Source organism: Mus pahari, chromosome 3 (assembly GCF_900095145.1).
Source record: "Mus pahari chromosome 3, PAHARI_EIJ_v1.1, whole genome shotgun sequence".
In the NCBI taxonomy this organism is placed as follows: Eukaryota; Metazoa; Chordata; class Mammalia; order Rodentia; family Muridae; genus Mus; species Mus pahari.
In genome coordinates this window covers 45498153-45522280 of record NC_034592.1, presented here as the reverse complement: position 1 = coordinate 45522280, position 24128 = coordinate 45498153, and the positions used below count along the sequence as shown (strand labels likewise).

General features: G+C 41.2%; 1 protein-coding gene across 2 annotated transcripts in view; it reads left to right on the top strand.

The window, feature by feature from the left end:
• The window catches only part of LOC110318749 (coiled-coil domain-containing protein 148), a 187978-nt gene that overhangs the window by 82864 nt on the left and 80986 nt on the right, over window positions 1-24128 (top strand). Inside the window, exons 4-8 of one of the 2 annotated variants that reach the window (XM_029536793.1) lie at window positions 4317-4420; window positions 8988-9070; window positions 9261-9409; window positions 10560-10655; window positions 10733-10914. In XM_029536793.1, the coding sequence (XP_029392653.1) occupies window positions 4317-4420; window positions 8988-9070; window positions 9261-9409; window positions 10560-10655; window positions 10733-10914 (614 nt within the window). Of the gene's footprint in view, window positions 1-4316; window positions 4421-8987; window positions 9071-9260; window positions 9410-10559; window positions 10656-10732; window positions 10919-24128 lie in introns of those variants that run through there. The other variant, XM_029536794.1, reaches the window with a different exon arrangement.

The following is a 24128-nucleotide window of genomic DNA, read 5'->3' as shown; positions in this document are numbered from 1 at the left end:
TGTCTCGAAGAAGCCATGTCACTGGTCTTTTCAATTCCTCGGAGTTTGAATTATGCCAACTGCATGATATTGTGTCATGAAACATGTTTCTCTCTTTGTAGTCTCTGCAAATTGGTAGTTATATCTAGGGAATTGATCAGATTCGGGTTCAATTTACTTTGGAAAGAACACTTACTGATGGAATTTTTGTTCTCCAGTCTTTTCCTATTGTCAATGGTGCAGCAGTGAATAATTTTGTACACCTTCGCCAAGTTGTTTTTCTGATATATTTCTATAAATGATGTCGCTAGGTCATAGTTAATCAGTGAAAACATCTAATGTATAGCTGTATTACCTTCTGTGGGGCTTATATCATTTTCTATTCCTGTTAGAGTTTGAGAAGTGAGTATGTTTCACCAGGGCTTTGCGGAATGCTTTGTTAAGCCACTGCTAGTCTGGCAGCTGAAGAACTGCATCTTAGGGTAGCATTTCTTTGTTATGTCGACAGTTCTTTATTGATAGCGCTCTCAGAACATCCCAGTGAATTTTGACGAATGTGTGAGCACGTGCATTAACGCTCCAGCAACGCTCAAGCTGTACCCTGCTTACGGATGTTCTGTTTCTGAACGTGGGTTCCTGGACCCACAGGTCTTTTGTGGTATTTCAGAAGGGTTGGTCCAGGCTTCTTATCTTAGATAATCATAAGCAGACTTTTCTTTCTGATTTTTTAATGAATTGATTTTTTTCACTTTATTTATTATTATTATTATTATTATTATTTTCTTTATTTACATTTCAAATGCTATCCCGAAAGTTCCCCATACNCTCCTCCCGCCCCTGCTCCCCTACCCACCCACTCTCACTACTTGGCCCTGGCCTTCCCCTGTGCTGGGTCATATAAAGTTTACAAGACCAAGGGGGCCTCTCTTCCCAGTGATGGCAGATTAGGCCATCTTATGCTACATATGCAGCTAGAGACTCGAGCTCAGGGGGTACTGGTTAGTTCAGATTGTTGTTGCACCTACAGGGTTGCANCCCCCTNCANCTCCTTGGGTACTTTCTCTAGCTCCTCCANTGGGGNCCCTGTGTTCCATCCAATAGCTGACTGTGAGCATCCACTTCTGTGTTTGCCAGGCACTGGCATAGCCTCACAAGAGGCCGCNATATCAGGGTCCCTTCAGCAGAATCTTGCTGGCATTTGCAATAGTATATGGGTTTGGTGGCTGATGATGGGTTGGATTCCCGGATGGGGTAGTCTCTGGAGAGTACATCCTTTCATCTTAGCTATAAATTTTGTCTCTGTATCTATAGAATTGATTATTTTTGACATTCTTTCCTCAAAGTATTTTAAATCACCAGCATTCTGCATACATTATCATCACCTTAAAGATGATTTTATATGGCTTGTTACCCAGGAAAATGAATTGGAATCGTGTAGAAATCTCTGCTGAAGATACAACTTTAAATCTTTGAGTTCTTTTAAAAGCTTTTTTTTTTCTTTTCCATTTGTGGCCTGAGGATACGAATAGAGTTGATGGCTAAATTTAAAAAAAAAACAAAACAAAAAGCAACAATTAAGACGTTGCACAAAGTGTTGGAAGTGCTCAATGAAAACTAGTATGTGATTTTTTTTTTACTTTTATATTCTATTAATTGGCCTTTCTTTGAGCCCAAAGGCAACAGTATTGATTTTTTTTCCTTAAGCTGTAAAAAATATGTTCACATCTTCCACCAATGTGTTTTAATTTTTTGTACAACATGGACCAAATATGTCAAAGGAATCTAGTTTTAAAATTGTGTCTGTTGCAAGAAACTTTAGAGACTGTAGATGGTAGAAATTTAAAGTTGGTTTTAGACATTCTTAACTCAAGGGCTAACGTGCCAGATTGTAGACTTACCACAGTCTTTCATTTTTCAATAGGTAGATACCAAATGTTTTTACCAATACTCCCTACCTAATTTTTCTTAAAACTTCATAATTATAACAGCCTCAGGAACTTCTGTGGAAAAGGCTTGATTTTTGTCCTTTTGAAGTCATTCTTTGGATTAATTTGTTTGCTCCTGTCCCTAATTTTGAATCAGAAACCACAAGAGCACAAAGATAAACTCAAGGTTAAAGTAATCAGTGTACAGCAGCTTGAAATAGCATGCATTATGAGATCCCTTTTTGGAACTTGTCTTCTCAAGTTCATTATTGATATTTCACTGCTATAGAGTACTTTATAGAAGAGAAGTAGTTTATAGTAGAGAAAGTATGAAATATGTACATTTTTTGTCCAATTTCTGATTCCCAATTTCTTTTTTAAAAGATTTACTTGTATTATTTTGTGTGGATATGTGTGGATATGTGTGTCTGTGTGGCATGTGAGTACAGTGCTTACAGAGGCCAGAAGAGGTTTTCAGATCCCCTGAACCTAGAGTTTCGAGATACCATGTGGGTGCTGGGAATCAAACCTGGGTCTTCTACAAGAACAGCCAGTGCTCTTAATCACTGAGCCACCTCCCCAGCCCTGATCTGTATATTCATAAATATTTAAAGGTGTTCACGTGAAATGTAAAGTTCAGAGTACACAGGTGGAGTCTAACCAGTGACCAGGCACTGCTTGAAGGTTCGAAGTCAAGCAGCCTTCAGTGTTGGAAGATAGTTGTGCAGATGCTAGAATGGAGAATCAGAGGTCTGTGGGGCAGCAGAGAAGTGGACAGCTGCTGAGGTCACTGCCAGCCTCAGGTCAGAGGGATGGGACAAAGGAGTGGGCTGCTACCGCGCCCCACTGGCCAAAACCTCAGAGGTATTTGGAACCACGCCCATGGAGAACCTGAGACCCTTCCGAAAAGAGAGGGGTGGGTGATGCTGATGATGCTTTGGCTGTGGCTTGTCTCCTTCCCTCCAAATGTCCACAGCTGGCATCTTCCTTTGTCTGAACCAGCAAGAAGCCAGATGAATGGGGCATCCGAGAAAGGCTGCTTTCTGCCTGCGCACAGATCAGGGAGATGGTAACAGACCAAAGCTTGGCAGAAGGTGGATGCATATTCCCCCACAGTACTCAAGCGCTTCACGGTAAGAGGTCACAGGACTCGGTGAACACTGATTTATTGAAAAATGAAGTTTCCATCTTCTAAACTTTTTTTAGTTCATTTTTTTTTGTTAAGTACCTTGCAATAACTATTTGCGCGACTCTGAAAAGTTTTCTTACAAAGCTATGAAGCAGAATGACTGCAGTTGCAAGTTCCAAGTCCTGCTCTTGCGTACTGAAGCCGGGACTAAAGCCAGGTCCCCTAACAATGGGCTTAATGTCCCATCTAGGGATGAGAGTTCAGATTAAATCCAACCCAACATCAAGGGTCTATGACTGTGATGTCTACAAGTTTGAAGATCTTCACCAAATCTTCGAACCAAATCTTCATGGTCTCTGGCATTCTCATGCAGAAAACAGGAATAATGGTACCTAAATACTGGTAGGGAACATGGCTCCAAAATGGGGACAAATATATAGAAACTCTTGAAAAGTCTTCCTTGAGAATGAAGGGGGGGATTATTTAGTGCATGAAAAACAGAGCGAGACTGCTGGGGAGACAGCTCTACAGACCTCACTCGCTGCTCTTCCTGGGGACCCAGGCTTGCTTTCCAGAATTCACATGGTGGCTAACAACCATTTATAACTCTGATTCTAGGGCAGCTGACACTCTCGTCTGGCATCTGTGCATACATGTGGTACACACACACAAATGAAGGCAAAACACCCATACACAGAAAGTAACAATAAAGAAATAAGTTTAAAATGCAAGCAAAACAGCAAACAGCAAAAAAACAATAAAACGAACAAATGAAAAACCACAGCCCCCCCCCCCTTTTATTTTGCACATCTTAAATAGGATTTTCAAATTGGTCAGAATCCCAGGGCATTTGGTCTTTCTTTTATTTGCTATTTTGGTTTTTTGTTTGTTTGTTTGTTTTTAGAGGATGTCCCAAACTCTGGGATTAGCTAAGGCTAGCCTTGGATTCATGATTCTCCTGCTTCCTCGTCCCAAGTGCTGGAATTATTAGCATGTATCACCATGCACAGCTCTCCTCCCCAGTATTTAATTCTGCACTTATTTTTGGTGGGTTGTGTGTTAAAAGATGTACTAGCGATGACTGTAAAAAAACAGGAAACCTTTCTTTTGTGGAAATACATTTCAAAAGATGTAGTATTTTCAGTAAGTCTTTGAGAAGTTCACACATGTGTTTGGAGCATATTCATCATTTACTCCTCCACCCAACCCTCCCTGAGTCCGAGAAAACACATTTTTTTCAAAGCTTGAACACTGCCTCTCTTTCGGTTCTCCTCTAAATGTAGCTCAGAAAAGCCATGGAGACATCAAGGGCGGCGAAAGAGCAGATGCTGATCAAACAACACAAGCAGGTGTGGTGGCAGGAACAGGAGAGGCTGAAGGGGATCAGGTGAGATTGGGGACCCCCCCAGGCCAGTGAGGAGGCATGGGAACCCCTGGGAATTTCACGCCCCATGATCGATTCACATCTATAATGCCCGATCTCTGTTAACCCACACAATCAAAATCTAGAGTTGTTTGAATGTGAGTCCCATTTTCTTAGCTTACTCTGGAGGCAGGGAGTCTGTGGATATGCTTTTGCTTCCTGACCGAGTTAGGGACAGTCACCTCTCTCTGTCACCCACGCCCTCTTTTTACACTCCCCACCCCAGTTGTGGCTGTGTGAACGTATGTATCACACGCTGATGTTGGCTACGTGCTCTTCAGGGATAAACGTCACAGTCATCTTTTCAAAGTGGGTATACAGAAGATGCCTAATGAATGCTTTCAAGACAAGGGAGCCGAGGACTTTAGGGTGATTGGAGTTGGCTTAATGTTGCACCAAGACTCTCACAGTTTTGATTTGGATGCTCTTCCTGGTTGTAGCAGTCAAGGATGAATTAAGAGAAAATAATAATTTGATGTTTGACCTTAAATATAAGCTCTGCAAAAACAGTTTTCTCTTCAAAGAAAGAAAGACCAAAAGAGAAAGCAGATGTCTTTGCCCCATGTGAGGCTTAGCCATCTTCTCTGATAACGTAGCATTTATAGACAATGGTTTAAACAGTGTTATCAGATGTACTTACTCAGGAAGGTAGAGGGTTGTTATGCTCTTAGCCCACCTCAAGTTTCTGAATTCTGTAGCTTTTGCTTTGGACTCGTGTGCATTCATATCCAGTGATCCCTACATGAGAGGTGCAAGGCTCGTGATTGACGAGGCCTTTAGATTATGTTAAAACAGAAAAATAAAATGCTATAAGCTGTACAACATACTTTGGCTACCAAAACCAAATCAAACTATACACCAAATTCTTCCAATGTCACCTCTTATAGAGAAAAATATTCAAGGTCACTGAACAAAAGCATTTTGAAAATGTGCATTAGCTGAAATACAATACGAGGAAAGCCACTTGTTAATCTAGCGGTCACGGATACAAGCACAAATGAAGGAAGACACCAGGAAGGGTTTTCTTTCCTTCTTTCATTTTATGAATCTTAAACATTCCACATCTTCCCCAATGTGTGGAGTGAGTTGATCTTGAGCCAGACAGATGAATCATATGCATAGCATTATGGAAACTCATTCTGTCGCCAGAGCTAAGAGGACGCAGAGAGATTGGAGGCAAGGAACTCTCCAGTGAGGATGACCTCCGCTGTCTGCAAACTTAAACAATGTACACACACACACACACACACACACACACACACACACAGAGAGAGAGAGAGAGAGAGAGAGAGAGAGAGAGAGAGAGAGAAGATAATTTTCTGTGTTATTCTAGAATGCAAGGTAATTTTAATACATATTCAGTGAAATTAAAACTAACAGCAATAGGCCACCCATTACAGAAGTGGCTGGATGTTGGGAATGCGGAGACCTTAGACAAGTTAGTTGTTTAAGTGATGTATTTGTCTACCTTAGAAAATCTGCCTGGCATGCAGGATGGTACCTGTAAGCTCAGCACTCTGAATGCTGAGGCAGGAGAATCACTACAGTTTCAAGGGGCTAAATAGCAAGCTCCAGGTTAATGTGGACTACAAAGTAAGAGCCCGTCTCAAAAAAATTAAAAATAAACACACACACACACACACAATCACACACAATATCTGTATGCCCTTAATAAGGAAAAGAGTCTTATTTAAGGGCCTCAGATCTGCAGAAGATAAGGGGTACAATGGTGTTTAACTCTCCTCGGTAACTGAGTATGTACCGGATAACATAGTTAATGGTTACGGTGCTTAGCCTCAATCCAGACAGTAGCTGTACCATTTAGGTCTGATTGCTTTCCTGGGGCTGCCGCTGGGACTTCTGACTGAGCTGAGAGGGTTAAAGTATCTGCAAAGGGTAAACAAACTAGCATGTGGGAAGCTGGAACCGAAACACGGTATTCATTTCCTGAGTTCCATTATCTTGGAGCTGGCTGGCTTTTCTTGTCCTGAAATGTTCCACTCCCGTCCAAGCAGATCTAATTCGCCACCCTCGCTAGTGCAAACCAAGGGAGGATGGGCCAGGAGATGGTCCAGCTGGTCAGGAGCTTGGGAGGGAGGCACGAGGACCTGAGTTCCATCTCTACTACCCATATGACAAAACACCTGGCACGGTGGCCCACAGCGTCCTCATGAGGTGGGGGCGGGGTGGTCCTTGGAGCTTGCTGCCCAGTGAGTCCACTTGAGTTGGCAAGCTCTGGGTTGAGTGAGAAACTGTGAAGAGCGCTTGTTGCTCGTGTTGAGGACCCAGATTAGAATCCTAGGGAGTCTGGCAACCCCAGGCTCAGGGGATGCGATGCCCTCTTATCATATATGAGACATACATGTGCACCTATGTACATGTGAGCAGAGTGCACATGCATATGTGTAAGCAGAACACACAAAGAGATAAATCTTTAAAAAAAAATAAGGTGGAGAGTGGTCAAAGATGACGCTCAATATCAACCCGTGACCTCTACCAGTCCATGCACACAATGAGGTACAAGTTAGGACCTTGAAATCTATACTTACAGAACTAGATAAGATTTCCAAATATCAAATTTGTTTTAATATTTAAAGTTGTAAGTTTTTATCTGAAATTTAGCTTCCACAAGTCACATGGCTCGTGGACTCTATTACATGTTCCCAGGAGCGTTTGCTGTCACTTTCTTCGTGAGCTTTGGTGCAATTATTTGTGGACCTTATGTTATATTACTGGCTTGCAATGAATGGTTTGCCGATGGTTAGCCTAGTGTAGGTTTGCATCCGAGTCTAGTACAGGTATCACCCTTGTCTGAGAGTTCAATGTTCTGCATGGGGCATTGGTCTCCTCAGATCACCAAAGCTTCCCGTTTCTGGCACTTTATAGACTCTATTGTTAACTCAGCCTCTCAAATAGAAGGAGCCAAGCTGGTTGCTCGAGAGCTACGTTTGTGTGTAAACAACTCTGTTCTAAAGTGAATTCTTGGTTGTCCTCATGAAAATGCACCCACTCCATCCCAACCCCCAAAAAGGAAAAGAGGAAAAATGCCATGGTGGGGTTGGGGGTGGGGTGGGGGGTGAGGTTGGGGGTGGGGTGGTAGCACACACCATTGGTCCCAGCACTTGGAAGGCAAGGGCAAGTGGGTCTCTGAGTTTGAGGCCAGCCTGGCCTATGGAGTGAGTTCTAGGACAACCAGAGCTGCACAAAGAAGCCCTGTTTTGAAAAACAAACAAACAAAAAAGTACCCATCATACATGTACTAGTGGCCCGTAAGCTTTTAGAAACAAAGGCTTGGGGAATGGCTCACTTGGGTGGTAGAGCGCTTTGCTGAACAAGACCAAGAGGCCGAGTTTGATCCCCAGAAAACAGGTTTAAAGAAAAGCTGAGCACAGCATGTACTTGTGATTCCAGGGCTGCAGAGGCGAGGGAGGGTGGATGGATTCCCCCAGCTCCCTGGCCGGCCAGTCTGGTCTACTGGGAGGTCTCCATATCAGTGAGAGATTTGCCTCAAAATGGAGGACACTTAAGGCTCACCTCTGGCCTCTTTGTACACACATCCAAACACATGAACACACATACTCATATGCACACACATATGCACATATGTGATAAAAGGTCCTTGCTGGCTAATAGAGAAGTGTCATTTACAATAGCCTTTCACCTTTATTCACATATATGAATTTGATTGAAAGGTGATGGCTCATATACATGTGAGTATCCTCCAATATTCCAACATTCATTATAAAAACTATTTGGAAACAGTGTAAAATATAAGTGATAGGCAAAGGAACCCCACCAAACTACAGCATGACTTGTTAAATATGCTGCTATTTCAGTTGCATAAAGGACTTGTAGTGAAAGAATAGGAACTTGTTTGTGAGATGAAAAATAACAGTCATGTTAAAGCATTATAATAGCTACTATTTCCTTATGCCATTTCAAAACTAAAGTTCACATTAGCAGCAAGTCTCAGATTTAGTTACATAAACAAGGGGAAAAATAATATAATTGTGTTGAATGCCCACCTAGAGGTTATTATGGTTTTACTCTAAAGATGACTATATCTTTAAAAATGTAGTAAAAAAATCATAAAGATTTATTGATCATTGCTGGATTAAAAACCAAATGTCCATTTCTCCCCATTTGCCTGACTCAGACTCTCCTCATCTCTGAACTTCAGGGCCTCCTTGCAGGTCCAGGCTGGCCTCTCTCCTCCTCTTGAGTGGCCCTTGTTGCTCCTCGCCCCTCATCTCCCAGCTGCTCTCTTGGGAGTCTTTCTGTGCTGAATACTTAGCACATGTTGTAGTGGCTTCTGCATGCCCTGGGTGTGGCCTGCTGCCGAGAACTGCAGGGGGTGCTGTCCGTGCTCATCCCATTGTCTCTGCCCATGCTAGGGGCATCGTACATGGCTCAGATCAATGAGCAGATGCATGAAACTAAATCCAATGGCCTGTTCCTACTCTACTTGCTTTAAGACTATATGTACGATTTAGGACGATACAGAAATTGATTGAGATCATGTCTGTTCCAGATGTAAATTGGAGTCTGAAATAAGATCTTGTCTCAATGAGGAGAACATTGGAAATGAATGTTTCTGTGAGCTTATGAATTTTGGTGAGTTTTTTTTTTTTTGAACCTCCATATAAAGGGGAATTTTATTTGGAATGATGAAATTTGCCCCTCCCCCTCCCCTTCTAGTAGTACCTGCATGCTTTGTCTAAGCAAATATTAAAAAGTATAAATTAATAATCTGTAATTTACCTAGAATAATAATGTCTCCTCAATTCGATTTCGCTTCACACAGAGAAAGAGCTGTCAGAGCAGTGGTGTGCGTACCGTACAGCTGTCATTGACCCTATTCACCAGCTGAGAACGGGTCTGAAGAGACAGTGCCGCACTCCTCAGCATGCGCCCTGCCATGAGGGCTCAGACGCAGCAGAGGTTATAGAAGAGGTCAGTCTTATGAAAACACAGTGTTGGTCTGAGAGACGGCTCAGCAGTGAAGAGCACTTGCTGCTCTTTCAGAGGATCTGGGTTCAATTCCCAGCACCCACATGGCAGTTCACAACCCTCTGTAATGCCTTCACACAGACATACAGGCAGGCAAAACACCAGCGCACATCAAACAAAATAAAGCATGCTATGATATTTCTTTTTTTTTTTTTTTCTGAAATAGAACAGCTGAAGCAAACACCCACCCCGTGAGGTTAAGTAGAAGGCTCCTCAGTATCAGCATGCATTTGAATATGTCCAGGGACCCTCATTTTACCCCCCCTCCTGCCTTCACTCTTGCTCCTCCCCCTAATGAATTTTCAGATCTTGGCCCAGGATATGGCAATCAAGTTGTCTAATTACTGAATTTTCCCACAGACTCTACCTAGTCCAGTAAGCCCACTCACAACCCCCTCCACTCAGCCCTCCTTCTTCAATCATATCTCTTGTATGACACTGTCCCATATCATTATGTGGTTGGTCCTATAGGTGCCTTTCACATGTCAGACCTACTCCTGTCTCAGAGCTCCGAGGCCAGCTCTTTCCTCTGTCAGGCTGATGGCCCCATCTGCCCTTTAGTTCTTTGCTGACTAGAGAAGTCTCAGTCGTTCCTAACCGGCCGCCCTGGGTTCACACCTCTTTCCTCCTCTGCATGCCTCTGTGTGTCCTTGGCTTGCTAGTTTGTTATGCTAGGTGTAGGGTCTCAACTTCCATCCCCTCTACCTGTCAGCTATGCTATAATGCTATACTTCTTTCATGGATAATAAAAAGTTGTAGCTATGCCTAGCTGTAGACTCATCGCAAAGATGCTTGAGAGTGAAGGCGTGATTGAAATCTTACCATCAACAATTCAAACCTGAGAGCAGAGCTTGCTGGGACCCTTGCATGAGACCTGTTTTGGTAAAAGGTCTGGGTCTCTCACTGAGGCTTGCTTGTGGGCGGAGCCTTGCCTGTCTGGCTGCTCTTTCCTTCACAGATCTTCCAAGGGATTTTTCCCTCCTTGAACTTTTCACTCCCTACTGGCTTCTGAGACGGTGCCTTTCAGTAGAAATAATCTTGGGTGCGTTGCGGCCACTTACGTGCTTCCTGTCCACATGCTCTGTCCCTCTAGGTTGACTTTGTCAAGAAACAATCCAAGGCTGCCTTTGAAAGACTTCATCAGGAGCAACGGCACTTAGAGGAAGACCTTTTGAACTCGAGCGTGAAGGTAAGTGGGACGCGACTGCTGATTTTACTTGGTCACCCACTTTGCGTTTTTGTTAAATAAAATAACCATTTCTTTAGTTACTAGATCACTCTTCAGAAGAAAAAGCTAACTTGCTCAGTGAACAGCCCATGGAGTTAGTCACGTTGGACTGCCCATACCCTGATCTGAAATCGTCAATCCTTAATGAGTTCTGTAACTTTACAGAGAAATATCAAGAAAAACTTGAAGATTTTGATCTGCAATTAGAAGACATACGCAGGTGATCAAATATAACTCCTTGACTCTTAAAGGACTGCGTTCGAATTTGTGTTAAGGGTCACTAGACTTCTGATTTTACTGTCTTCTAGTTACATGCGATTGCAATATGGTCAATATAGGTTTGGCCTAGGTTGTTCAATAAAAAGAATGGGTCTTATTTTACTTTCTTATCTTACTTTATTATGATGCTGGGGATATAACCCAGGGCCTTGTATATACTTGGTAAGTTCTCTTACAGTAAGAATCCTCTGGCTGCTGGTGTTTGAGACAGGGTCTCACTCTGTACCATGTGCTGGCTTGGCAGTGGCTTGCAGTGTCCTCAGGTCTCAGACCTATGGTCTTAGTCTCCCAAGAACTGGAGTTACAGACATGCACCATATACTCAGCTGGAAAGAATGTTGTATGTTTACTTTGCTATTTCTTGCTTTCAAAATATTTCCTTGATACCAAGGCTTGTAAGAGTTTCATTGGGCCTGGTATGGTAGTGCACACCTTTAGTTCTAGACCTTGGAAAGCAGAGGCAGGTAGATCTCTGTTATAGAAAAGACAGAAGGGTTCATAAATCACAGGAATAGTCTGTATATTACCCACAATGCTTCTAATATAAATGCTTATGTGTTTTGATGACTCTATTGGAAAATTCCTACTAGACAGTGATCTCTATTAAGCTTTTGTGAAAGAGGTTCTAGATTAGTCTAGAAGTTGGCCTTGCCTCTTAGACAACTGGCAGTATTATGGGGAAAGAAATATTTGTATGTGCCCTAAGCAAATATTACTTACATACAGACAGTAAGTGAAGAAGAGAGGGACATTGTGGCAGTGACTAAGACGGTCAAGTCCAGTGAGTTTTCAGGGGTGGTTTCTTGGAGGAGGGACGATAACTTGAATTTAGAAGTGGTTTGCAGTGGTCATCTGCAGCTACGAGCACAAAGGCATAAATACCCTCTCTAATTAGCAGAGTGAACGACATACCTAATTACAATACTAACTGAACTTCCAGTTTATCAGGATCTTGATTCGCTATAGTATGACTATTTTCCTTTATGCTTCTCATAATTGGGTCTTAGAGAATTCTTGTGGTCTGAGTATGTGCACATGTGTGGAAGTGCACACATTATTTATTTATTTATTGTTAGTTTAGTTTAGTTTTGGTATTTTAAATCAGGTTTCACTATGTAGCTCGGGCTGTTTGGGAACTCACTATGTAGAGCAGGCTGGCCTTGAAATCACAGAGATCCATCTGCCTTTTTCTACTACATGATGGGATTAAAGGCCTCTGCTAGGATGCCTGGCTGAGGGTGTATCCACTTTGCAAGGACTATTTATAGCCTGTCATATGAGGTGGACAAGTGATAGATGTCTTCGACTCTGGTCTCCATGTGTGTGCACACAGAGAGAATCTTTATATTTGGGGAATAATATTTGTCTCTTCAGAAATAACATCAAGGGAAAAAATCATTAAAGTGAAATAAGTATTTGACTTCAGTGCTGTTAGATATTAATTTTTCTCTTCACATTGGTAGCAAAATCCTCAAGACTACTGTGCTGGTTAGTTTTTTGCCAAACACATTAGCTGATGACATGGTGCTGGGAAGCCTTGAGCTCTTGGACACCATTTGATGGTAGAGCCAAGGCATCTGCTAGTAGAATCACAAACGTAAAAGCCTAGGGAACTGCAGTAGGAGTTGCCTGCTGCACCTGGCTTATTTGGATTGGGTGTCTAAGAGAATGGGAGTGGGCAGGCTATCTAGTTGGGGGTGGGAAGTTATGCTGAGTTTGGGGCAGCCATTTTGGGCTTTGTGAGTTCAGAGTTCAGGAAGAAGATCTGGTCGAGAGTTTTACTTTGTCAGTCATTTTACATGAGATTGTATATGGTGACCAAAGCAATGATCCAGGAAGGAAATGAGTCCAAAACTCCTCCCCAGACCTGTGAGCAGGGCAGTGTCAGAGAAAGGAAAAGAGAGAAAAGCAACAAAAGACAGACAGACAGATAGATGAAAAATAGATAAATAGATGATAGATCAATAGATGATAAATAGATATGGGTGAGTATAGATAGATAAATGATAAATAGATGATAGATGGGCAGATGATAGATGCAGAGAGTCAGAGAGAAAAGACAGACGAAGAAAAAGCAGCCTGTACTACTTGTAAAGGAGATGATGAACCACTGAATGAATGCTGCATATGCCAATGATTAATAACTGGCTCTAAAGGGAGATAGCTGGCAGCCATTTTCATTGGCAAAGAGGATGTTAATGGCTAGTTGGAGTGGGTTTGAGAGGGTAGAGAAGGATAGAAGAGAATGAAAGTGGACAACTTGACAATTTTTGTCTGCCAAGGAGAGCAGCAGGGTCTCTTTTTGCTGTTGCGCTCTCCACTCTCTTATGTTTTAATTTTCCTTCAAATAGGTGTAAAAGCAATGTATTTAATGCTCATGTGGATAATCTAGTAACTTTAGGAGAAGGGGAAGGAAGGGAGGAGGGAGGGAGGAAAGAGATGGGGAGGGGAGGGAGAGAGGGAAGGAGAGATATGTTCAGGGATTGAGAAGGCTTAGAGTAAACACTGGGCGATTCATGTACGTCAGAACTAAGGTGGGGACAGGTGATGTGATTCAGATGCTGGAGGATAAGATGTCACAGTGGTCTGGGACTTCTCAGCTGTCATTCAAAAAACAAATGAGTCAGAAATGTATGACCCTCTCTACTTATCAAAGAAATGGAAAAGAAAACAAAACTCAAATACCTACCTTATGAGAATGGCAAACAGACAATAATTTTACCCAGGGTTAAAAACAGTATGAGGGAAATAGCTATTTCCATATAATCAGCATGTGACATTTCTCAAAGCCACGTGATAATTTGTCAAAGATGGTGATGGCACCAGAAACCTATGGGGCCAGGAACATGATTCAGTCAGGAAAATGACTATATAAGATAGGCATGGGGACCTGAACTCAGATCCTGAGCAACCACATAAAAAGGCAACTATGGTCAGACATCTGAAATCCTCGCATTGGGGAAGTGGAGACGGGATGATACCTAGTGCCTAGAGCCAGCTAATCTTAGATAACTGGTGAACTTCATGTGCAGTAAGGAACCTTGGCTCAAAATTGAAATAAATTTCAATTCAAGTGTATTCATTATTAATTTTTCTCTTCCCATTGATAGCAAAATCTTCAAGATTTCCTGTGTTGGTTAGTTAGTGTTTTGTGAACTTGACACAAGCTAACATCATCATGGGAAAGGGACCCCATTGAGGAATTGCCACCATTACATTGGCCTGTGGGCATGTCTGTGGGGACACTTTTTATTATTATTAATGAGGGATGAGGGAGTGCCTGTCTCATTGTGGGTAGTGCCACCCCTGAGGGTAGTCCTGGGTTCTATAAGAAAGCAGGCTGACCACACTATGGAGAGTAAGTCTATTGGGTAAGCAGAACTCCTCAATGGTGTCGACATCAGTCCTTCCCTCCAGGTTCTTTGGCTTCCCTTTATGACAGTTTATAAATTGTAAGATGAAATAACCTTTTTTTTTTTTTTTCACCAAGTGGCTTTCGGCCATGATGCTTACCACAGCAATGGAAAGCAAGCTAAGACATTACCTAAACAGCAATGCATTAGACAGCAGGAACATCTGGCATGCTCTGTCCATTCAGCACATTGCGACACTAATTCTAATCCATAGGGATTTTTTAATGATACAAATAGCTGTGACATGTGTTATGTAAGTACAAAGCAGGTCACAAAGTAGGTTATATAATGTAAATTCTCTTGCTGTTTCTTAAAGTATGACATATACATCTGTACAAACACAGCAGAAAGACTGGAAACCAAGTCATTCAAATAAACAACAACCATAGTCACCCCAGGTAGTGAAATTATAAACATTTTTGGTTCTTATTTTCTAAGGCAAATCACAGGTTTAGAATTTTAAGTTAAAAGTTCAATAGATCATTGATATTTAATGAGTACCTCTTGCATGATATGACAAGTACCCATGACCTTAATCCTTGGATTATCTCATTTTAATGACTGTGTTTTGTCAGTTGAGACTCTCATTTGTAAGCTTGTCTCTTGGGAGGCAGAAAGGAAAAGACCATGAACTTGAGACCTGCCTGGACCACACAGCCACCCGGTCTCAAGGGACGGAAGAAAAAAGGGACAAAGGAAGCTGATTTATACATTAGATCAATGCTGTTCAGGGAAAGGAAGGCCATTTCCCTAGTTTGGAGCCCTTAGTAATTCAATAGGTGAGGTCCTTTCTGTCCGTCTAAATAAGAAAGGTATTTACACATGGCAGGAAGCTGGTCAACCATTTTGAGTCCTAGATCGGAGATGTTTAATGAAAATATGTGAGCCACATATGTAATTAGTTTTTTTAACCAGTTGCACAAAAAAGTTAAAAAGAAAAAGATGATAATTTTCAAATACATTGCAATGAGTATTTCCAAAATATTATAATTGCAACATGCAACATATATTTGAGAACTACTGATGAGCCATTATACACGCTCCTTTTTCATATAGCTTGTCAAGCATGCTCATAACCCAGACTGCATTAACACAGACACATCCAGCCACACACGTGAGCCTGGTGGCTAGCATCTTGGATGGCACAGCTTTAAAGGATGGTCTAACTTACCAAAACACACTACAAAAACAATCTGAGTACAGTGGAGCCTCACCCTTCATCCATCATGGCAAAACACTTTGGATTCTGCTGTGGTGAATTAGGTTTGTGTGTCATTAAGAACAGGAAGGCAAGTTTAATTGCATCTTTTAGACTCAAAAGATATTGCAGCTTTAATATCCTTATATTTAGATGAATTAATCATATAGCTGAGACAAAATTGTGTGATTGGTCCATTCAGTTGCTTCAGAGATGAAGCCAATATGTAGATGATGGCAGCAAGATCACAAGTGATTTATAATTTATTGTTGATAGGTATGTTAAATTTTGTACTGTTGGCTCATAATTAATATTCTGAGATCTGAATCTGACTGTTTTAGCAGTGAGCTCTCACAAAATAGCCAGTGCTCTAGGATCATGCTTTTCAACTTAATTATTTCGATTCATCATATTTTGTTAGCACCGTTCAAGGTGTCGCTTTAGTGCTCTGTGAACATTTCAGTTTGTGTATTTGTCTCTGAATTCAGAAATAATTACATTACAGAAAAATTTAAAAATAGAGATAGGCAAAGAGAAGAAATGAAGTTACTATAAATCCAAGAGAGACCCTAGAGTAACACTTTTGTTTAAGAAAAGGGAATCAGTATAAGCATATCCACTGCTTCCCTAGCTCCTGTCCGACCTGCTGCTGTTCTGTTCAGGCTCCTCACGTTTGTTCTGCTGTTCTTTTAGAAACTTTGAAATGGCTGACTTGCCACTGTTTGTTTTGTAACTCTGTGATTATTTTCTTCAGTTGGACTTCAGAAATGGAGATTTCTGAATCAAAGAATGTTGTTGTGTTAAGAATATTGTTATATTTCCTTCCAGAAAAATCAACCCATTATATTTTCTTTTCCTTCTCCTTTTAAGTTACTCCTCTCCTCCTCTCCTCTCCTCTCCTCTCCTCTCCTCTCCTCTCCTCTCCTCTCCTCTCTGCCCCTCTCCGCCCCTCCCCTCCCCTCCCCTCCCCTCCCTTTTGTTTGTTTTAAGACTGACTCTACATACCTGGCTGACCTCCAGCTCACGAAAGCATGTGATCCTGTGCTCCTGATCCCTACTTCCCATATGCTGGCATCTTAGTCTCGTACCAAGGCCAGCACGAATTATAACATGCTTCACCATTTGTTTCATCACTAGACTTAATGATAAGGCCTTATAGATTGCTGTCCGAAGGGCACATCGCCAGGGTCCTGTTCATGATCTTTCCTCGTGTTCCCATGTTTACCAACACAGTACACCTCTATCAGTGTCCTTCAGTAAAAAGAGAAACACACACATTTCCCCTTGCCAAAGCAAACAGCATTCTCCATTGCCACTAAGGATAAACTGGGACAAGTCAGTGCCAGAAGACAACATGGCCTCATAAAAGTTTAAGCAAACAGATGCCTGTGCATGTGTCTTCTCCCGAGAAACACAGTGAGAAGAAAGCAGGGCAATAGCAAACCAGAGATGGCATGGGTTCACTGACAAACAAAGCCACAAGTTAAAACATTACAGTTTAACTACCACTGGGCATTTTGTCCAGAAAGTGTACTCCCAGAACTGTTGGGAAGGTTCAGTGCCCCAGCATGACCAGGCTCAAGCTCTGCATGTGGACTGCTGTTGGTTGTGTGCCCAAAGTGATTAACAAAGGGAGAGGTTCCAAGGAAGTAGCTTAGTCCTCTGCTCTTCAAGGGTCTGCTGAGTCCCACCGGCTAGCCGACCCAGGCAGCCAGCATTGGCCACTGCAATCGCCACCTCCCTTGGTGCAGTCCATGGGGACATCCCCACTCACTGCTGACATTTGCATCTTTTGGAGGATGGGTAATCACTGCACATAACTTTCTGTTTGCCATATAGCTTTAGCAGCACTATTTTAAAAGAAAATTTGTGTGAAAATTACTGGTTTATAACAATGTTAGCTACTACCAGAAAACGCATTTAGCAATTACTAAACTAGCTTTGGTTGTGGTAGAAGAATAAAATATTCATTTTAATTTTTTTGCCTATAGCAGAATGCATCCTATCAAAAGATCATGAATCTCCCCTTTAAAAGATTTAAACAGATTTTTTTACTTATATAGACACACATGAGTCTGTGTGCATGTGTGTATGTGTGCATGTATGTGCTGTTTCACGCCTGTGGAGGACAGAAAAGGGCTTCAGATCCCGTGGAACTGGAGCTATCCGCATTTGTGAGCTGCTTGATATGGGTGCTTGAAACTGAACTTGTGTCCTCTGCAAGAGCATCAAATGCGCTTAACTACTGAGCCATCTCTCTAGCCCCAGGGTCTAAGTTTTATGCAACATGCCACATTGTTTTCTTTGAGTTTACTTCGTTGGATTTTGTTTATTTGCATGTCAGTACTTATAAAATATAAAAACATTTGTTATGTCTTTAATTCAACAGTCCTTAAAAAAGATTTGGTTGTGCATATGTGTGTGGGTGCACATGAGTGTAGGTGTTTAAGGAAGCCTAAAGAGGGTGTGCAGTCCCTTGGATTTGGGGTTACAGGTGGTTGTTATTAACCTGATGTGGGTGCACAGAACCAAACTGGAGTCCTCTGCAATAGTTAGCTCTTAACCTCTGAGTCAGATCTCTAGTCCCTAAGCAGGCTTTATTGTTAGCATCCTTAATGGCTACACCTGATCAAAAGACAAAACAAAGCAAATAGACGAATGAGTGAGCAAAACCCTTTTCACTCTTAACTGGCATGTAACAATTGTGTATACTTATGTAGTGTGAAACATTAATACACACACACACACACACATCATACCACACACACACATATACACTGGTACTTGGCATTTCCATCACTCTCTACCTTTATGATTCTTCTGAGTGTGGAGCAATAAAATCCCCTCTCCTAGCAATTTGAAATATTTGATTATTTCTTGTCAGTCATCACTCCCCCATAGTGCTCTAGAAAATTAAAACTTTGTTTCCGTTCCAATTCATACCTTCAAGAGTTGACCATCCTCTCTCTAAGCTGCCTTTACGTATACCCTCCCTAGCCCTGGTAACCACTGTTCTTTCTGCTTCCTGGAGGCAAACGTTTAGCTTTTATATATAAGTGATATCAAGTAGTGTTGGTCTCCCTGTGCCTTACCGATTTTACTCAGTACCCTCCCATTTCATTTACAGCACGGCAATGGACAGAATGTCAATGTTCAGGGTAGTACTGAGCCTCGGCTGTCCACTTGACTGCTTCAGAGTCTCTGCAAAGAGGGAACCTCACCTGAAAACTTGTCTCAATGGGCGTGGTCTCTGGCACGGCTGTGAATCATTTTCTTAACTGCTAATTGATGCAGGAGGGCTCAGCCTGCTGTGAGGGCCCTCCCTCGGCATTGGGCCTAGGCTTTGAGAAAGCTAGGGGAGAAGCAGAAACCAGAGAGGGAGTGAGCCAATGAGCAGCTTTCCATCCTGCCTCCTGCTTCCTGCTTCCTACTTCCTGCTTCCTGCTTCCTGCTTCCTGCTTCCACCTCTGCAAAGATTTGCTGTCTGCCCTTGCTTTCCTTACGGATAGATTCTGGCCTGAAAGTGGCAGCCAAAAATATCCACCCCCAGGTTGCTTTGGTCATGGCGTTTATCACAGCCACAGAGAAACAAACTAGGGCAATAGGTTTTACACATATACATATCCACACATGTATGTATTAAGGCTAGATTTTCCAGTTATTTTGTACATAGTCTTTTATTAATTTTTGTATTTTTTTTTTGGTGTTAGCTGTGACTTTTTTAATGTTTGATTTTCTTTATTGGAATGTTCTCTTTTTCCTATAAATAAGTTTGTCAATTTAGCTTGTCTTTAATTTCATTAGTCTTTCATAGTTTTGTCTCCTTTTCATTTTTTTCCTTTCTGTTCTGGCTTTTGTAATATCTTTCTTTTTATTAATTCTGGATTTGGTTTGATTTCACATTTCTTGTTCCTTGAGTTGGGTTAGTAGGTTATTAATTTAAAATCTTTCTAATTTTAAATTCAATTATGTTTATTTCATTATAATTGGATCTTCCAGCATTGGATGCCAATATCGTTATAATTGTTGAATCTGTTACTCTGTCACTAAATTGTGACAATATTTAACTCAAAGTCTCCATTTTATCTGATAATAGTAGTGGTAGCAGTTACTTTGGATTTCAAATTGTGTGATGAATCTGTTCCTGTTCCTTTACATTCAATTTCTATGTATTCTTACTTACAAACTGAGTTCCATACGTGTGGCTAGGTCTCATTAATTTTTCTCATGTAGCCAGTCTATAGTGATTTTTAAAAAATTATTTGCATGTGTGTTTGTCACATGAGTATACATGTTCATGCATGTGTGCATATGTGCATGCTGGTGTGTGTGTGTGTGTCTGTGTGTGTGTGTGTCTGTGTGTGTGTATGTGTGTGCATAGTATGGAGGCTAGAGGTTGACATCCAGTGCTTTCCTCATTCCTATCCATATTACTGTTTTTGAGACAGTGTCTCTCACTGAACCTGTTGCTCACTGGTTTGCCTAGTCTGGCTGGCCAGGAAGCTCCAAGAATATGCTTGTTTCTATTTCCCCAGTGTACCATCATGCCTGGCTTTTTACATGGCTATTAGGGATCTGAACTCAGTTCATCTCCTCATCCCCAATCTATGTTTTATTTTTACTACAGGATCTTAATTCATTTGCAACCAAGGTTATTTTTGATACATACATTCACCACGATTTAGATATTTTTTTTTCCCTCATGTTGTTTTGCAAGTGTTTTTCCTTTCTCTCTTGTTCCTGTGTGGGTCTATTTTCAGTGTTAGTGGAGTCTGATTCTCTTCCACTTTTCTCCTTTGCATCTCCTCTGTCATGGACTCTTCTCCTTCCCATGCTTTTGTGATGGTAACGGACCCCCTTCATATCTGTGTAGGACACCTTGAGTGCTTCTTGCAAGGCCAGCCTGGTAGTGATGGATCTTCTCAGTGTTTGTTTCGAAACACTTTGTATTTCTCCTCTATTTTTGAAATGAGTTTTGCTGTGTATAGCATGCTGAGTTCAACTCTGCTGTTTGATCAGGGTTTTGAATATCTCATGCAGTTCTCTCTTGGCTTGTAAAGTTTCTATGGAGAAGTCTGCTCTCAGCTTAATGAAGTTTTGTTTTTTCTTTTGTTTTGCTATTTATGTTTTTTTCTTTTTCTTTTACTGCTTTTAGAATCCTGTTGTACTTTAAAAAATGCATGTGTATATATGCATAGGTGCATGCACATGTGTGTGCAGATTTGTGTGGAGGCTAGATGACCTCAGTGCTATCCTCAAGAATGGCGTTTACTTCTTTTGAGACAGACTCTCAATGGTGTGGAGCTTACCAACTAAGCTAGACTGGTTGGCCAGTGAGGCCAGGACTCTGCCTGTCTCCACAGCCTCCCTCTAGTGCTGGGATTTTGAGTGAGTGCCTGGACCTTGTGTGGTACTGGAGTTATTATGCTGTGCAGCAGGCACTTGACTGAGCAATCTCTCCAGCCCCTACCTTGTTCTTCTGACAGCATGTCCAGAAGAGTTCTCAGAGAGTATGTCTTTTGGTCAAATATAGTAGGGACCTTTTGAGCTTCCTGGACCTACAGGTCCATCTTTTGTAAGCTGGCAGTTATTTTGCCAAGTAGATTCTCTCTTCTTCTGGAATACCCATAATGTCAAGGTTTGCTCACTTAATGGTGTCACATAAGCCTCAAAGGCTTTCTCATTCTTTGTAATTTATATTGCTTTTCCTTTTATTTTTAAAAAGAAATGTCTGAATTATTTTTAAGATACCTGTCTTTAAACTCAGAGGCATTTTCTTATGCTTGATGAATTCTGCTGTTCTCACTGTATTTTAACTGTATTTATTGAGTCTTTAGCGCCAAGATTTCTAATAGGATTTTTGTTGTATTTATTTGAATTAAAATTTGATAGTTATTAAGTTCATATTGTGTTGCATGTTGTTTTGATATATATATATATATGTATATATATATCATGGAGTACTTTAATACAGCTTATTAGCAAATATATTACTTCATACAGTTACTCTTATTTATTTATTTTTGTAATTAGCATACAAAGTGAAGATTTCATTGTGGCATTTTCCTTACTGACTGGTTCTTTCTTAAGCTAACTCTTTGCTGAATGTCATATTCACATTCTAAATTACTTTTGTAATTCATTGAGTTGTGTATATTTTGAATTCTTTTTCAGGCAGTTCTTCTATGTCGCTTGCTAGTGAGTCATTGTGTTCCTTAGAGATGCCACGTGTGTCACCTTGTTTCATATTTCTGTGCCCCTGTGTTAACATGTGTGCATCTGACCAGTTGCTTCTACCAGGTGTGCAGGGTAACTTTGGTGGTACGCCTTTCTCCTGATGATCTTTCCAGGGTGATGATCAGACAGGCTACATTGGGATTGGTTTTAGTTGAGTAAGTGTGTGTGTAACTTCTACAGCTCTTCTCAATATTGGCAATATCTGCCAGTGTCTCAGTGTTAGAGCTTGCAGGATTTGTGGAATTTTATCACCAGCTGGGATTTGCCCCCCCCCCCCCAATTTGGGATGGCTTTATTGCCTTCGCCAGGTACAATGGGTTTGGAGTTTCTATCAGTGTCTGTGGATTGCTGCCTCGTTAGTGGGCCCAAGTATGTTGCTTCATGCTGATACCGAGTTAAGGTGTTGTCATTATCTGAGGTCTTCCCCATGATGAGAAGCGGTAGCCTAGTGAGTATCTTAGTGAGTAGAGAGTCAACATAGGCTTTTGGAATGACTCAAACACATGAGATTTAGGAGAATTCAACCAAGGACAAACTGAACTTTCCCAGCTTAGTGCTCTCTGTTTTATGAATGACCTGTTTCGTATCACCTTTTAGAAAATCATACTGAGCTGGGCGGTGGTGGCGAATGCCTTTAATCCCAGCACTGGGGAGGCAGAAGCAGAGGCAGGCGGATTTCTGAGTTCGAGGCCAGCCTGGTCTACAAAGTGAGTTCCAGGACAGCCAGGGCTATAGAGAGAAACCCTGTCTTGAAAAAAAAGAAAGAAAGAAAGAAAGAAAGAAAGAAAGAAAGAAAGAAAGAAAGAAAGAAAGAAAGAAAGAAAGACATACTGAAATGATGTGTATGGATTTCAGTGTTCATAGGCAGAGGACAATGAATGGAAGCTAAATGTCACATGTCTTATCCTCTGCATAGAGTCCTGATGTGTCAGGAATGCTGCATAAATATGTAAATTGGGAAGTCTGGGCATGCTCTAATGAAGACAGAAGTTGCAAAACACTTTTAATTATAAAATTTGGATAGACCTATAAGATAGAAATGGTAAATAGCTCACAAATATTTTTGTCCAAGTTATTTTTTTAATAAATATATTCTTACTGTTATGGGCATTTTGTCTGCACTTATATGCCCGGTGCCCACAGAGGCCAGAAGAGGGCATCAGATCTCAGGGAATTAGAGCTACAAATGGTTGTGAGTGGACATCTGCCTGCTGGGAATCAAACCTGAATCCTCGCCATTGCTCATAACTCCTGAGCTTTTGGGCACCTCTAGGAGACATTTCTAATTACAAACGTTTAGGGTAATTTTAATGTTTTCTCTAGGAACCTTCAAATATTAAACAGTTTTCGATTTTAGAAAGTAGATAAGGGATTCTTTTTTTAATTAGCCATGCAACCAAGTATGTTTGTTATCACAATCACCAGGGAAGGGGTTAACGCTAACAAGAACTTTGGCAGGTAAAAGCTAACTCGGTCTCAGTTATTTTACACACATGCTTCTGTAATAAGACAGAAAAATGAAGGTTTGATCAAGAGAGACAAATGTCCAAGTTTTAGTTTAGGAACATGCATATGTTGAATGTGATTTTATATTTTAGAATCTAAAAGGCCGTGTTTCTAAAAAAAAATGACTGCTTTAGTAATATGTGGCAACTGCTCTGCTTGAGCATTCGCTCCTTTTGGATTTTACTGTGTGTGTGTGTGTGTGTGTGTGTGTGTGGGTGGGTGTGTGGGTGTGGGTGTGTGTGCACGAGCGCACATGCTCGCGTGCGTGCATGTGTGTATGTGCACATGCATGTGTAGGTCTGCATGCAGCGGCAAATCTTCTCCCTTCCCTCTCAGATAGCAACCTCTTGGTTATGCTGTTATTTCTGCACACGTATTTGCCTTAAGACACGCCTGCCTCTCTGGAGGCCGCTATAAATATTCTAGAAATGATAATATTATGATATTTAACACGCCATTTCCTTTCAGCATGTTATTTCATTTTCACTTTTTGTGTACTAGAGAAATGACTTACAACTTGTGTAATTTTGGTAAATAGAGAAAGACAGTTGAGATGGGAAGCTTCCCGAATCAACTGCAAGGTCAAAATGGATGTCACCACTGCACAGGGCTTACTCATCTGCGTTAAATATTTTATAGTCACCCCATACATTTAAGTGGTTTTTAATGTCATTAAAATAGCAACTAATTAATACACTCATGCAATTTGTAAAAATGAACCAAATACCACAAATACTTCTGCTGCTATATTTATTTATAACAGTGTACAGCTTAGTATGTGCTTGTTGTATTTGAAAAGCA